Source organism: Anoplophora glabripennis, unplaced genomic scaffold (genome assembly GCF_000390285.2).
Source record: "Anoplophora glabripennis isolate ALB-LARVAE unplaced genomic scaffold, Agla_2.0 scaffold1951, whole genome shotgun sequence".
In the NCBI taxonomy this organism is placed as follows: domain Eukaryota; kingdom Metazoa; phylum Arthropoda; class Insecta; order Coleoptera; family Cerambycidae; genus Anoplophora; species Anoplophora glabripennis.
In genome coordinates, this window is record NW_019418038.1 from 9,673 (window position 1) to 24,550 (window position 14,878).

General features: G+C 32.8%; 3 protein-coding genes and 1 pseudogene across 3 annotated transcripts; 2 read left to right on the forward strand and 2 right to left on the reverse strand.

Annotated features, from left to right (window-relative positions):
- The first annotated feature begins 2,385 nt into the window (after nucleotides 1–2,385).
- LOC108916279 (methyltransferase-like protein 13) lies at nucleotides 2,386–6,668 on the forward strand. Its single transcript, XM_018722491.1, has 8 exons — nucleotides 2,386–2,531; nucleotides 2,588–2,710; nucleotides 2,758–3,190; nucleotides 3,240–3,502; nucleotides 3,571–3,754; nucleotides 4,456–4,954; nucleotides 6,195–6,323; nucleotides 6,381–6,668. Exons 1-8 carry the CDS (start codon nucleotides 2,440–2,442, stop codon nucleotides 6,659–6,661), a joined length of 2,004 nt encoding a protein of 667 aa, XP_018578007.1. The 5' UTR covers nucleotides 2,386–2,439; the 3' UTR covers nucleotides 6,662–6,668.
- Nucleotides 6,669–9,988: 3,320 nt separating this feature from the next.
- LOC108916281 (beta carbonic anhydrase 1-like) lies at nucleotides 9,989–10,862 on the reverse strand (the record flags this gene model as incomplete). The annotated part of the gene is made up of 1 exon (XM_018722492.1): nucleotides 9,989–10,862. A coding segment is annotated over one exon (402 nt), but the record flags the coding sequence as incomplete, so codon positions are not given.
- On the forward strand, nucleotides 10,769–13,332 carry LOC108916280 (annotated as a pseudogene).
- A 423-nt stretch (nucleotides 13,333–13,755) lies between these two features.
- Nucleotides 13,756–14,549, reverse strand: LOC108916277. Its single transcript, XM_018722490.1, has 2 exons — nucleotides 14,319–14,549; nucleotides 13,756–14,265 (listed from the first exon to the last, which is right to left on the reverse strand). Exons 1-2 carry the CDS (start codon nucleotides 14,547–14,549, stop codon nucleotides 13,756–13,758), a joined length of 741 nt encoding a protein of 246 aa, XP_018578006.1.
- Between the last annotated feature and the right edge of the window lie 329 nt (nucleotides 14,550–14,878).

Genomic DNA, 14,878 nt, shown 5'->3' on the forward strand with positions numbered 1-14,878 from the left:
GTCAGGTCGTCGGCGTATAAGTATATGTTGGTGTTGGGGGGATGTGGGATGTCGGAGTTGTAAATGGTGTATAGGTGTGGGGACAGGACGGTGCCCTGGGGGACACCGGCCTCCATGGGACGGGTGGTGGAAAGGGAATCTTGGATTTGGATGCGGAATTTTCGGTGGTGTAGGTAGGATTTTATGAGTTTGGTAAAGGATATGGGATATTGGTTGGTGAGCATTTTCATCAGTAGGCCTTCATGCCAAACCGTATCGAAGGCCTTTGCGACGTCCAGGAAGACAGCACCAGTGTACTGTCCCCTGTTGAAGGCCGCCGTGATGTGCTCGGTAAGGCGAAGGATTTGGAGTTCAGTGGAGTGATTGGGTCGGAAGGCGAACTGCTCGTCTGGAATGACTTGCAGTTCTTGGGAGTGGGTTCTTAGACGGGTTAGGATAATTTTTTCTACCACTTTGCTCATAGCCGGGAGCAGGCTAATGGGCCGGTAGTTGGATGGGATGGTGTGATCTTTGTTGGGTTTTGGGATAAGGATTATGTTTGCTGTTTTCCAGCGGGTAGGGAAGTGTCTTAGTCTGAGTGTCGCGTTTGTTATGTTTAGTAGGGCCATGAGGCCCTTGTGTGGTAGTCGTTTAAGTGTCGTGTTATGTATATTGTCGGGTCCGGGGGCTTTTCTGTTTTTAAGTCTGCGTATTGTCAGTCTTAGTTCGTCAGGTGTTGCGGGGGGGATTATGTCATTGTCTGGCTCTCTGTCGACGCGTCGGGCCGCGCGCTCAGCCACTAACTCGAATTCCTCGTCTTCGTCGGGCAGCTGAGGCAGTCTACACTGCAGTTCCAGGCTATCGGCGAAAGCCTCGGCCTTTTCCTGGTTCGTGTAAACCACCCCCACACTACCGTAGATTGGAAATTTGACACACATCTGTATCTGTAATTAATATGTGTTAAATAAACTAACAATACTTTCCTACAGCCTAAAACAAATGTCGACTAAGGATAATAATTTGACTGCTTAACAGTTTCGACCTTATTTTTTGTGATATGTAATACTATTTTCAAACTAATTTTACTCGAAAACAAAGCAGTTTATCGAAAGAGTATCTTTTTCATTGTAAAGTTGTCCAAAATTTTAATTTCATAGGTCAAACTGCGAATATCTCACAAGAAAAAAAAAGTTAGGGCAATATTTAGTCACATACGCCTATGACCACAAAACATATAATACAAGAAGGTCGTTTTCATAATACCAAAATCGAAACACCACTGACATTAAAGGACAACAACTGGCTCCCTCACTGTGTCTGGCCGCCCAAAAAAATGGAACTAAAGATAGCCGAGACGATAATAATGATTACTTTATAATCTACCGCAGGTAAAACAGATGCCAATTTGCACGGGCTTTTGAAAATACATTCTAAGGGTCGTATGACACTATGCTAAAATTATAACTAATTTCAGTAATTAACTACGAACTTTTTAATCTTGTAAGATTAAAAAGTTCTTAGTTGATTACTGAAATTAGTTCTAACTTTAGCATAGTGTCATACGACCCTAATATTACTTCCTTTTAATATTTAAAAATATATACGATATTACGATTTATAATGGTAAAATCGTATTTTACTCGTTTAAATAAAATTAAAATAGAAACTGCAAAATTTATAAAACAGTATTTATTAGCAATTTTAATGTGGTTATTAATGTTATAAAGAGGGATAATCCCCTCGATTCCAAATCATTGAGGCTAATTTCTAGCCATGGAATAATGGCGCGGTTATTAATGTTGCATACAAACAAACAATTCTATTCACAAACTTTATATTTTCTGTTAAACCTGTTTTCTAAACACACAAACAAAATGGAAAGTTGACGGATAAAAAACAATCTTTTAAGAATATGAATGTTTAGACATCANATTTTACGCACTTTGGCTCAGCTGTGCACCGGGTCTGGCCGTGGCCGAACCGCTGGCACCGGTGGCACTGTGTGGCAACCCGCTGCTTTCGCTGCAGCTCTACTCGAACCACGAGCGAGCAGCAGCGGGTTACCTTCAGGATGTCCTCCCGGTCCTGTGGGGCCTGAACTAGGACCAGGGGCATTTCCTGTTTATTTTGACGGCGAAAACAAAGCAGTTTATCGAAAGAGTATCTTTTTCATTGTAAAGTTGTCCAAAATTTTAATTTCATAGGTCAAACCGCGAATATCTCACAAGAAAAAAAAAGTTAGGGCAATAATTAGTCACATACGCCTATGACTATTTGAGCAAAATTATTACTACACTACAAATTTTTTAAAGTTGTACTTTGGCGCCAAAAGTTGTACATGTTAGCCAACATATAGTGTACAAAATAAAATGGTCCCAAAACAACACTGATGTGCATGTTTCATGGTTATTTTCACAGAGATTGAGGTTAATGTGTATTTAAAAAAAATTTTTTTCGGAAATGAGTTTATTACCTAAGTCTAAAGAGGAATTCAGTCAAAAGGAGTATTGGGACACATTCTTTAAAAAAAGAGGTTCAAAAGCATTTGAATGGTAATGGTGTCATAAAGTATAATATAGTATATATAGTATATTTTTTATTTTTGAAGGTATGGAGAATATCCCGATTTATCAAGTGATTTGCACAAATATATTAAAACTCAAGACAATGTTCTCATAAGTGGTTGTGGAAATTCTACTTTGGGTAGAGATTTATATGACATTGGATTTAGGTAAATGAAATTATAGTAATTAACATTAATTATTCCGACTATTTTAGGAACATAACAAATATTGATATATCCGAAGTTGTAATAAGGCAAATGTCTCAAAATACTAGAGAAAGAGATGATTTAAAATATATACAAATGGATGCGTTGTCTATGAGTTTTGATAATGCTCAATTTTCTGTGGTTGTAGATAAAGGTACCTTGGATGCTTTAATGCCAAATGATAGAGCTGATACTCTTTCAAAGGTAAACCAATATTTTACCGAGATTCAGCGAGTGTTAAAGTCTGGAGGACGCTACATTTGCATTTCTTTACTACAAGAACATATTTTGAAATCAATTTTAAATTATTTTCCCAAAAATAACTGGATGTTTAGAGCAACTAGATGTTTTGAAGTAGAAAAGCGAGCATTAGAAAATGGAGAAAATTCAATGCCTGTTTTTTTTGTAGTATGTACTAAATTTACAGCTTTACCAAGAAAGGTAATTTTGAGATCTTTCCAAAAAATCAGAGTTTTAAATTAATTTCTAGGTTCTCGAATTAAATTTGGGCTCACTAGATAAAATGCAAAGATTTGAAAATGAACAAGACATAATCCTCCATATTTCAAGTGTGCAGCAAGCTGCATTTGTGTGTTCGGGACTTAAAAGGTCTTCCATTGCAAATGAAAATGAAGTTGTTTTAGATTTATTTGAACCATGTGAGACAAAGCCTAGGTTCACGGTTCATGTTGTAGATATAGTTCCCCAACATAAAAATTCTCAGTATGCTGCTTTTATAGTACCACAAGGAAGGTAATATGTTGTAATATAATATTATATACATAACCATTATCTATGAATATTCTCATTAAATTATTTAGGGAAGTTGAGTGGCTGTTTTCTACAAAAGCAGGGAGGAAACATTTAGTAACAATGACTAACCACAACAGACTGGCAATAATAACATTACATAGGGGCCAAAAATATGAATCATTTGAGGCAGTTCAGAAGGAATTAACCGAAACTGTGTGTAACTTAGCCCCTTCATCATTAAATAACAAAAAGGTTTGTGGATTATATGTAGTTTTGTGACAGACTAATAACTCAGTTGTTTATTTTGATTATACTCGGCGGCCGAAATTATAAAGAGTGACTAATACATAATATAAAAACACTATTACCATAATGCGTATAAAATATAAAATGATTTGTATACGGTTCAATATTATTTATCTTTGTGCCGCTCGCCATGCACATCGGTAGAATCTATAATCGTGTATAGACTGAGTTACACTGAACTTCGATCTATATTTTATCTCTGTCTTTTGCACTTGGTAGGGAATAGGGAAATGCTTTTTTAGTGGGTATAAACGGACTTGATTTGCCCGACCTGAGAAACGTCAGCATAAGCATAGACGAGGGGTCTAATTCCATGGCTATAATAAATTTATAAATTAAAAAAACACAACTGGGACGTTTTAAAATGCTGTAATAATTAAAATTAATCAAAGTGCCGGTTATAGCAAACCGTAAAAAATATTAGATGTTATGTTTTATTATGTTGTTTCAATATTTTCTATATCTTGTTGCCTTTTACGCAGACACGCCAATGGATTTTCGTTCCCGGCACGCTTTATCCCCATTACTAGTCCAAAAGCTAGCGATGAATCACTGTCTATAATTTTGGCCGTCGAGTATAGTTAATAAATTTGTTTACGTAGAAATCGGTAAATTATTATTAATGTTATTGTTATTATTATTTATAGATTTTATTTCTTTCTCTTGGATCTGATGTAGGGCAGAGAGTTATAAAATTTGAGGGGCATTCAGAATATTCTGGAGATTATATTATTGAAGATGTAAAAGTAGATAATGGGGAAAAATTTAGACGATTATTTTATAAAAATTCTCAATTAGTTATTCAGTCTGAAGCAATGTTAAGAACAGTAAAATCAAGAAAAGGGATTACAAAAGAAATTGTGGACTTAACATATTTAACATGTAACCATCACATTTATATGAGTGTAGCAGCACACGTAGCCTGCAGGGATAAGAAGAAGTCTACTGTTGTTGTAGTAGGTCTGGGTGGTGGAGGTTTATGTTCGTTTATGCATAAATTTTTGCCAAAAACAAATATAATTGCTGTCGATATAGATAAAGATATGTTGAAAATTGCAACGGACTGGTTTGCATTCCAGCAAAATGATAAAGTTACTACAAAAATTCAAGATGGTTTACTTTATTTGAAAGAAACATCCGAGAAAGGTAAATAATTTCTTTTTTTTTTAAACATGTAATGTCATTATTAGCCCATTTTAATCTGTCTGCCAAAAAAAATTTAAATGTTTTATACAGAATATTTTTAAATAAATGTAGGATACGTTATACATTCTGTCAAAAAAGTATCCGGAATTTGTCATTTAAAAATTCCACATATAGTATATTTAAATTTCTTTTTTGATAGAAAGTCGGTAGTACTGTAGTCTATTCTGACACGAAATTTGAGCATGATCTGTCATGTTTACAACTGTTAATTTTGTTAGTCCACCTATAGTGGCTTCCACGTTTTTACTATGGATAATGTTATTGAACAATGAGTTTGCTAAAAATTTTGTGCTATCCATTGGTAGTACAAGAAATTCCATTGAATTGTTGAAAATGTTGGGAAAGACGTACAGTAATTCAGTTTTGTCGAAAACCCTATTTCAGTATGAAACGTGTTGCAGCCCGGCTGATTCTAAAAGAGCTGAATTTTCTTTAAAAAAAGCATTGCAAACCCGTTGCTGAAGACATGCTTAAATGAGCTCTACGTTCATGCAACACATCATAATGGGTGATGTGACATGGGTTTACGAGTTTGACATGCAAACGAGTCAGCAAGCTTCAGAATGGCGCTTTTCTAATGAGCCGAAGCTAATCTAAAAAACCACGTTAAAGTCGATCAAAAATCAAAGTCATGTTAACTGTTTTCTTTGACTATTATGGTGCTGTCCACATAGAATTCCTTTTGGATGGAGAGACAGTCAACAAAGAATATTATCTGGATGTAATGAGGCGTTTGAGAGAGAATATCCGTCGCAAAATACCAGATTTATGGAAGGGCAATTCTTGGATTTTACACCACAAAACGATATTTGTGAATGAAATTTTTGACTAAAAACTCAACGAAAACTATCGAGCAGCCACCGTATTCACTGGATATAGCCCCTGCTAACTTTTTCTCCTCTTCACCAAACTCAAATTACCACTTTGTGGAACACGTTTCGAGTCCATCTAAGCAGTAAAACAAAAATTACTTACGGAGTTGAAGTCCATATTGGAACATGTATTTAAAAAGTGCTTTGATGACTGGGTTGTTCGTTGGAGAGGGTATTGCTTCAAATGGAGCCTATTTTAAAGGAGACAAATAAATTTTGAAGATTAATGGAATATTAGTGCTTTATTGACAAATTCCGGATACTTTTTTGTAAGAACTTATTTATATCTTACAATATTTATTTTTTAGGAGAAAAATTTGATTGTATTCTATTTGATGTAGATAGTAAGGATAGTTCTGTGGGAATGAGTTGTCCCCCCAAGCAATTTTTAGAAAATGATGCTTTAAGTAATGTTGCTAAAATTATTGCTGATACAGGTAATTTAAGGAGTTTTTGCAAACAGTAAATACGTAATTTACCATTGTATGTTTTAGGTTTATTTGTTTTAAATGCAGTGTTGAGGGATCAGTCTGTACGTCCATCTGTACTAAATAATCTAAAGAGTCATTTTGAAACCGTTGTGTCATATAAATTAGAGGAAGACTTAAATGAAATATTTATTTGCTGTAATTCAAAAATCTATATGGATCATCTGAAAGATTCTTGCACACAAATCAACAATTTCTTTAAGAAAAATAATTCAAAGAGTAATAATGTTGATATAGATATGTTTATGCAATCACTTGTAATGCAGTCTTTGTCATTAAAAACTTGATATTTATTGTTATAATTACCTTACAAGCCATGTGACCAGTAATTTTGTTTGGAACAGTAATTTTATTTCTAGCGTTGACAATTAAATTTTGGTATAATTAAAACAATAGCATCAAGACTACATTAAACCACAACATTCTGTTTTACCGGCTGGTGACTGGTGTAATTTTTATTTTTTCAACCAATTCATTGTTCATTGTAAACGAATCATTAATATTGGTGATGCTAAGATTTAGGGATCTGTAGTCAACTACCAACCGTGAAATGTTGGTTGCCTAAGCTTGGCCGTCATGTGGCTTGTATTATTTTGAAGGCACTATATAATACTCGTATATGACTGAATACATTATTGAGCAGTGTTTACTAGTAACAACCGGTTATACAGGGTGTCTACAAAATTGAAAATTATTTTTTGATGATAACATCTTTTAATATTAAACTATATGATAAAAGTATAAAGCAATGATATATAAATACTGATATCATTTAACAAAAGTGTGAACATGTTAAAAACTGCTGGAGAGATGACACGTCTCATGATACACATCACAGCAAATTTTTGATGTCCGGGAACACATACACGAGTTCATCGAATTAAATATCACGCATCTTATCAAAACTTCCTACCAATATAGTCTATAATGCAACTTCAATCGAAAGTAGTATCTTTTCATCTACTTTTCTATTATGCATTCAATTTATAAATATCCCTGTAAATGAAAGTCTAAAAGATTTAAGTCTCCACAATTAGAGGTCAGTAAAAAATTCAGTATTTAAATATTCTTACACAGTATGAGAGTAATGAGATTGAGCCTCGTGATGATGTACATTGAGAATTGAAAGAAAGAAAGAGCTATAGGTATACATTCATTTTACACATTACATTGAAGTAAGCGATGACGTTTGATAAGCAAGTGACTGGGAAACTATTGAAGTAGATTGAACGTCATCCAAAGGACTAATATATACAAAATGTCATTTTTTCTAAAAGTTTTGTTTTTGTTTAATAATTTTCTTCTATTAATATATCTATTAATTCCATTCGTGAGGAGACTACCTACCTTCCAATAATATCCCCAATAAAATGCGGATCTTTCCATAGTAGCTGTTTTTTACATGCTCAGTTTTAAGATGATTACATTATTTAACAGTTTTATATATACAGGCTGCTACAAATTCGCTTCTCACTACAGGGATCTCGGAAATGGTAAAAGCTACGAAGTAGCTTATATTGGGGCAAAGTTGCGTAATCAGGGGACCAACATTATGCCTCTAAAAAATCAAGGCTAACATGATTAGTTTTCGAAATATTTGAAAAAAAAAACGTAATTTTAGAAATCCGTTTTTGTTTCATTCCAGCCTTGTTTGAGATGATATTGAAAAAAGAAGAACACTTTCTCATGGCGACTTTTTGCCCTCTATCGAATGACAATCAATTTTTATATGTAACGTTTCGTCTCTTCAGGACCATCATCAACTTAATTTTTTTAAATACGACCCTGGAAATTTTATTACATTATTTGCAAGCCTTTATGACCCTCAATACTGTACTGCCTCAGCCCGAACCAGATTCAGACGTTTTGTCTCGAAAAATTCATCTTCAGTGTATTCGCTCCAAATTTATTTAAATTTTTTATTTAGATTTCTTTGTTTATTGAATTATCGTACACTGTAAGTGTCGTTAGACCCTGTGAAATCCATCTAGTTATTTAAACTATTACCACCACGCGTTACAATAAAACATTTATTATTATTAACTATTATACCATCACTTGGTCATACATAACTGAATAAGTTGTTGCGTCAAAATTCAAACAATATGACAATTTTAATTTTATTACGACAAATTCATTCTTAAAAATGCATATGAACAACCAAAACACCAACTTAATATTATTCTTTAAAAAATTTCAGTAAATGTTCAAAAACATTTTCGTTGTGGCAAAAAAATGAAGATCTGCGTAATATTATCAGAATTTATTATATCTGTAACTGCAACTGTAAAAGAGCATGACATATGTATTTGTATGAATATCCTGAAAAAAATAGATCGGAATTTGTTTGAATTTTGAGCAATCGAGAAGCCTAGAAATAACTATGGATGCGGGAATAAAACTATAATAATGGATCCTGGAGAGACGAAACGTTACATATAAAAATTGATTATGCCATTCGATAGAGGGCAAAAGTGGCCATGAGAAAGTGTTCTTCTTTTTTCAATATCACCTTAAATAAGGCTGAAATTAAACAAAAACGGATTTCCAAAATTTCGGTTTTCTTCAAATATTTCCATAACTAATCATGTTAGCCTTGATTATTTAGAGGCATAATTTTGGTCCCCTGATTGCGCAACTTTATTCCCATTTAAAATACTTCCACCTCTTACCGTTTCCGAGATCCCTGTAGTGAGAAGCGAATTTGTAACAGCCTGTATATATCAAATATGTGTTTTTGTATTAATTATCTCTAGACATCATTTTTAGTTTTTATTTTATATAATTATTTATTATTACTTGCTGGTGTAACCAATGCTACTTGGGACATATAGCCGATATTGTTTTTTTTCCTGCAATATCAACAGTCGTTTGTGGGATTAGATATTTTTTGCATACCTAGATTATTGATATGGAATATTGTTTGATTTAATATTAGAAAAAAAAAATTGAATTTATGAGAATCAGCTTAATTTAAAACAAAATAAAAAGCTAGTAGTAGAATATGTTTTATTAAAATAAAACATGAATATAGTAGTAAGTAAACCATTATCTTTGTTTAAAAATTGGTCAGTTTGGTATATAACATAAAATATCCTATTAAGTGTCCACAATATTAGCTCAAACACTAATGGAAGAATGATATAAAAAAATAGTATGGCACAATACAAACAAGAAAAAGTATTCAAATTATTAATCGATATTTTTCTTTCGCCTGCACTGTTTATATTTTCTGCATGAAACCGTTACCGTATCTTTGGTTACTTTGTCGACATTACTGGTGATGTACTAATACTTTTCCTTACCGAGAGCTACATAATATAGATAAAAGAAAAATTTTTAATATTCGGTGGTATTAATAAAAGAATGATCAGTCGAGTAGAGTTTGCTTTAGATATTGGGCCAAATAGTAAGCAAGCCGTGTTAGTAAGCCGGACAGGACTAGACCCTAAATATATTTTCTTGCCATGTCTTTGACTAAAATAAATGTTTAGCATTGGTTCTTTTCTTAGTACCATTTAAAAATAAATCTCCAAGTTCATAAACATTTATGTAACTAACAAACAGAAGTATAAAAAAGCAGATTTATCATTAAATCATTTATTATAGTTAAATATATGAAATACAAAAAGAAATGAAGTAAATAAATATAAATATTCATCAATAGTATACCCATTTTTAATTTAAACTTGTAAGTTCTAAAGCTAATAAAGAAAAGAATTCTTCCCGAGGTAGCATCTCAATAGTAGCAATTCCAAAATCACCTTTACTTTGCCAGTCGAGAGGTGAAACCTTCTAAAGTAGAATGTTAGATATGTATTTAAATTATGAAAAATAAAATCAATTCTAAAATAATTTTTTTCTAGCTTTCTGAAAAAGCCTCTGTGTTGTTCGAATTACAAAATACCAGTTTTTTTCTTAAGTATCTTAGGATATTAAAACAAAGGTTTTTATTTCAGTTTATAGAAAAATAAATGCAACAAATTATTAAGGAATCTCAGAACATTAAATAGGTATATTTAATTGGAGATCTATATAGAAAAATAGTTGATAGAAAAATATAAAATATGTAAAAATTGATCTAATCTAAGAATAATATTGTTCTACTTCACCCAATAGTTTTGCAAAACTTTCCTCATCTATTAAAACAAATTGCTTTGCAGATCTGCTAAAATAATAAACCTCTCCAGTGTAGATATCAAACCAGAGAGCATGTATATGTAATTCGTGCTTTTCCAGACGGCTTTTAAGAAATCCATAACTAGCTATGTTCTGCAACTGCTGCAGGGTATTTATCTGAGATAATTTGTCTTCTATATTAAATTTGTTTTCAGGGTCAATGTATGCAACAAACTTCCTTAGTGGGGTTTCGGCTTGAAAAATCAGTGGTTTGCTGTAATCCGTTAATTCTAGTTGTTGGAACTTCTCTAAACTTGAAAATGCATGCGTGCATAACCATGCTCTGAGGGGAGAGATTCTTCTATTATCCTATAATGTACAAAATAACGTGTGGTTCTATGTTCTACTTACATTCACGAAGGTATAAAGATATTTAAATGAGAGTAAAAATGCATCAAAAGTACATATTGGGTTGCTAACTTTTAAGGACAAAGCAGCTTAAAATTCAGGATAGGGGCAAAAAAATTAAGAATATTTTTATTTTATTTACAAACCAACCAATATTATACATTTTGTAATAACAAAATGAGTGCAAAAATATATATTTTTCGTTATTATTTTAAAATGTTTCTACCACAATAATACCGCCGTTGAGTGAAATCTCCAAAAATATCCCAACCCTAACAATTTTATCTGGCTTGAAAGAGAATTTCACTGTGCACAAGTCAAAGCAATAAAATACAGTGTGTTCTTAACTTAAATACATTTAAGTTAAGAAAGTTATAGCTGTCTGACTTTGCAAAAATGTAACGGCGAGAATGAAACGCTTGGTATTCTAAGTTATTAGCGTCAACCAAGTTCTTTACAAATACCAAAAATCAGCTTGATATTGATTTCCTGGGAAACGTTGAGGAGACCTCTGCCAACCCTAGCATACATCAATTTTTTTTTTTTAATTTATATCGAAATCTATTCCGGAAAAAAATTTAGAAATTATCAATAAAAAACATTTTTTTTATACACCTATTCCGAAAACGAAGCATTTGCGGACCTACGTTTATAGAACTTTTTTTCGTATTTTTGAATGTAGAATCTGCTCTAAAGAAATGCTCTAGAATCTGAAACATTTTGCAACACGTGTTATATGTGGCAATTAAGAAAAAATTGGTTTTAGTGTTTTCTCTCTCCCATAAACTATCAAGAATTACTCAGACTAAGACACTTCCCTACCCGCTGGAAAACAGCAAACATAATCCTTATCCCAAAACCCAACAAAGATCACACCATCCCATCCAACTACCGGCCCATTAGCCTGCTCCCGGCTATGAGCAAAGTGGTAGAAAAAATTATCCTAACCCGTCTAAAGCCTGTATCAGACAATGCAATTTTGTTGCGGCTACAAAATTGCGGGGATTTTGTTGTGGGAGTAAAATTGCATGCTTATTATCACACAATGGGACAGAATTGCTGCATTTTATTTAGTTTGTAGAAGTGTTACCAACTGCGCATTATAAACTACCTACTACTTTTAATTTAAGATTCAAGCAAAACATTGTTATGGATGATACTTCTAAAATAAATAGCTGTATAGCTTTAATAGCGGCTTCAACAGTGTTACTAACAACAGCTATAATATCAAGACGATGGTGGGTTCGACCGTGGATTTTAAAACGCTCTCAAGGCTGTTTAAACCTGGTTAACGAAGAATTTCAACTATGCAAAGATTTGGGTAGTTTTAAAAATTATCTTAGAATGGATAAACCGACATATGAAAAACTTTTAAGTTTAGTAAAAAATGATATCCAAGTTCAAAGCACACACATGAGAGAATCTTTGAGTGCTTCTGATAGATTAACAATAACTTTAAGATTTTTAGCCACAGGAGAATCATATCAAAGTTTACATTACACATTTAGAGTTGGTCAGTCTACTATATCTGAATTTATTCCTGTAGTGTGTAAAGCTATTTATAATAATTTAAAGGAGTACTTAAAGGTGAGTGAAAACAAAATATTAATAAATCACTATTACTGTGACTGTTTCTTTAGGTCCCTAATACTGCAGCTCAGTGGCTAAACATATCCCAAGAATTTTATGAAAAATGGAATCTTCCAAATGTCTTAGGTGCTATGGACGGGAAGCACATATTTTGAGCCCCACGTAGTGCTGGTTCTGCATATTACAATTATAAGCAACAACACAGTATTGTGTTGTTGGCAGTGGTGGATACAGACTATAAATTTTTATATGTTGATTGTGGAACAAATGGCAGAATATCAGATGGTGGAGTATTCCAAAGAAGTACATTATCTGCTGCTATATCCAACAATAGATTAAACTTCCCAGCTGAATGCCCGTTACCAGGAAGAACAATGAATGTGCCATTTGTTTTAGTAGCCGCTTCAGCATTTCCTTTATCTAGAAACATTTTAAAACCATTTCCATTTCGCAATATGACATGGCCACAGAGGGTATTAAATTATAGATTGAGTCGCTGTTGTAGAGTAGTTGAAAATGCCTTTGGCATAATAAGTAATAAATGGAGTTTTATTAACTGTTATGAATTTGTCACCTGCAAAAGTTGAACTAATTACACTGACATGTTGTGTTCTTCATAATTTTTTAAGAGTAAACTGTGCATTGCCATGCGAGGGGGAAGATAATGCTGGAATAGATCGACATTTTACTTTTCGTTATGGTTTAAGCCAACAGGGTGGAAATAGGCCAATGAGGCATGCCATCGATTTTAGACAAGAGTTTATGAATTATGTAGTGAACGAAAGCATGGCAAAATGACTTAGCGTAGCTTGTTATAAATTAATTTTGAATAGAAATTTTATTTATGAAGTTTGTTGTATGTTACTGATCCCCACTTGCCCCTCGTACCTGTTATAATTTGAAAAAATGATTGCTTTAAAATAATATATAATAAAATTCTAGTTTGTACAACTATTACCTGGAGAAGTGTTTCTTTTGACGAGTTGTAGATTATAATTACCACGAGTGTTGTATATAATGTTTGTTGCAGAACATAGGAGTTTGCTTTTGACTATGATAAGCAGTGTTAATAACATTAAAACGATAAAACTAATCTTGGAAAGTCCTGAGAATCAACCTACATTACTATGGTTTATTATAAATACCTATCATTAGTAATAAAAAATGAAGTCATCCATATTAACCTAAGATATAAAAGTTATTCTTGCTTTATTTCATAGAATTTATTTGAATTTACATTTACAAATCATGTAATCATAAAACTTTAATTTGAATCATTATCTTGGGCATCTATTACTAAATTAAATATGTGTCTTTTTGTTTCCCGTAAAATATGAGGGTTTTTAATTTCGCCTAATTCTGTAGCTATTGTATATCCAAATGCACATATGTCATTACTTTTTTTCACTGTAGATGCTAATACTTCTGATGCATGTTCTATTACAGACATAGCTTTCGTTTGTAATGTACAGCGACGTTTTCTTCGCACTGCTGTCGATGGCCGTGATGTTGATGGGGTCGCTGACGAATCAGTTTCATACTGAAAATTATCCAGATCTTCTACGAAGCCATCAAATACTATGTCACTGTTTTCTTGGTCTTTTTGAGGGCCATCTTCAGTAATCTCTGTATTTTCATCTAAATTGGATATCGACTCCCTTACCGGAGCAGAGTCCTTCAAAAAAGATAATAACTGATAACTCCATAATTTAGGTAGATATATGTCATCTGTACCACTTCCACTTGTATAGCTTGCTTTAAGTTTTGCGAGTTCCTAAAATAAATAGCCATATTAAAAAAAAGGGAACAGTGAAACTATTGATTTACCATAAAATATTGAGATCTCAAGCCATGAATATTTCTATTTACTTCTTCCTCTGTGACATTTTCTATTAACTTGCTTTCTTCTAATGCATTTTTTATCAATTTAATAGCTGCTACCCTCTTCGTTGTATTTTTATAATCAGCGTGAGTAGTTTTATATAAATAAGGATGACTTTCATAGAGTTCAATCAACCATTTTGTTGCTTCGCGAGACCAGTCTATTTTTGGGGCCATTATTCAATCCAAAAAACTTAATGACGACAGAAATAAAGACGCTAATATTTTTTAAAACGTAGAACGTAAAAGTCCACAACCACAAAACATAACCAAATAAATGTAAATCACACTAATATTCATTTTTCCACAGGTCTACCAACTTTAAAATACAGGTTGGTAATAAACAAATCTTCATAAAAGCAACTAGAATCCCTGCAATTTTGTTGCACAGAATAGAGCATGTTCTAATTAATGCAATTCAGTTGCCGCGACAGAATTGCATAGTCTGATAAGAAAAATTTCATGGATTCTATCGCGGCAACCAAATCCCTGCAACAAAATTGCAT

What these genes read in the sequence shown, in the direction of transcription:
- LOC108916279 (XM_018722491.1), top strand. Translation starts at nt 2,440, where the DNA reads ATGAGTTTATTACCTAAGTCTAAAGAGGAATTCAGTCAAAAGGAGTAT. An exon ending in GAAAGAAACATCCGAGAAAG is followed by an intron (nt 4,955 to 6,194) that starts GTAAATAATTTC and finishes TTTATTTTTTAG; the next exon opens with GAGAAAAATTTGATTGTATT. An exon ending in TAAAATTATTGCTGATACAG is followed by an intron (nt 6,324 to 6,380) that starts GTAATTTAAGGA and finishes TGTATGTTTTAG; the next exon opens with GTTTATTTGTTTTAAATGCA.
- LOC108916277 (XM_018722490.1), bottom strand. Translation starts at nt 14,549, where the DNA reads ATGGCCCCAAAAATAGACTGGTCTCGCGAAGCAACAAAATGGTTGATT. An exon ending in TGAGATCTCAATATTTTATG is followed by an intron (nt 14,266 to 14,318) that starts GTAAATCAATAG and finishes TATTTATTTTAG; the next exon opens with GAACTCGCAAAACTTAAAGC.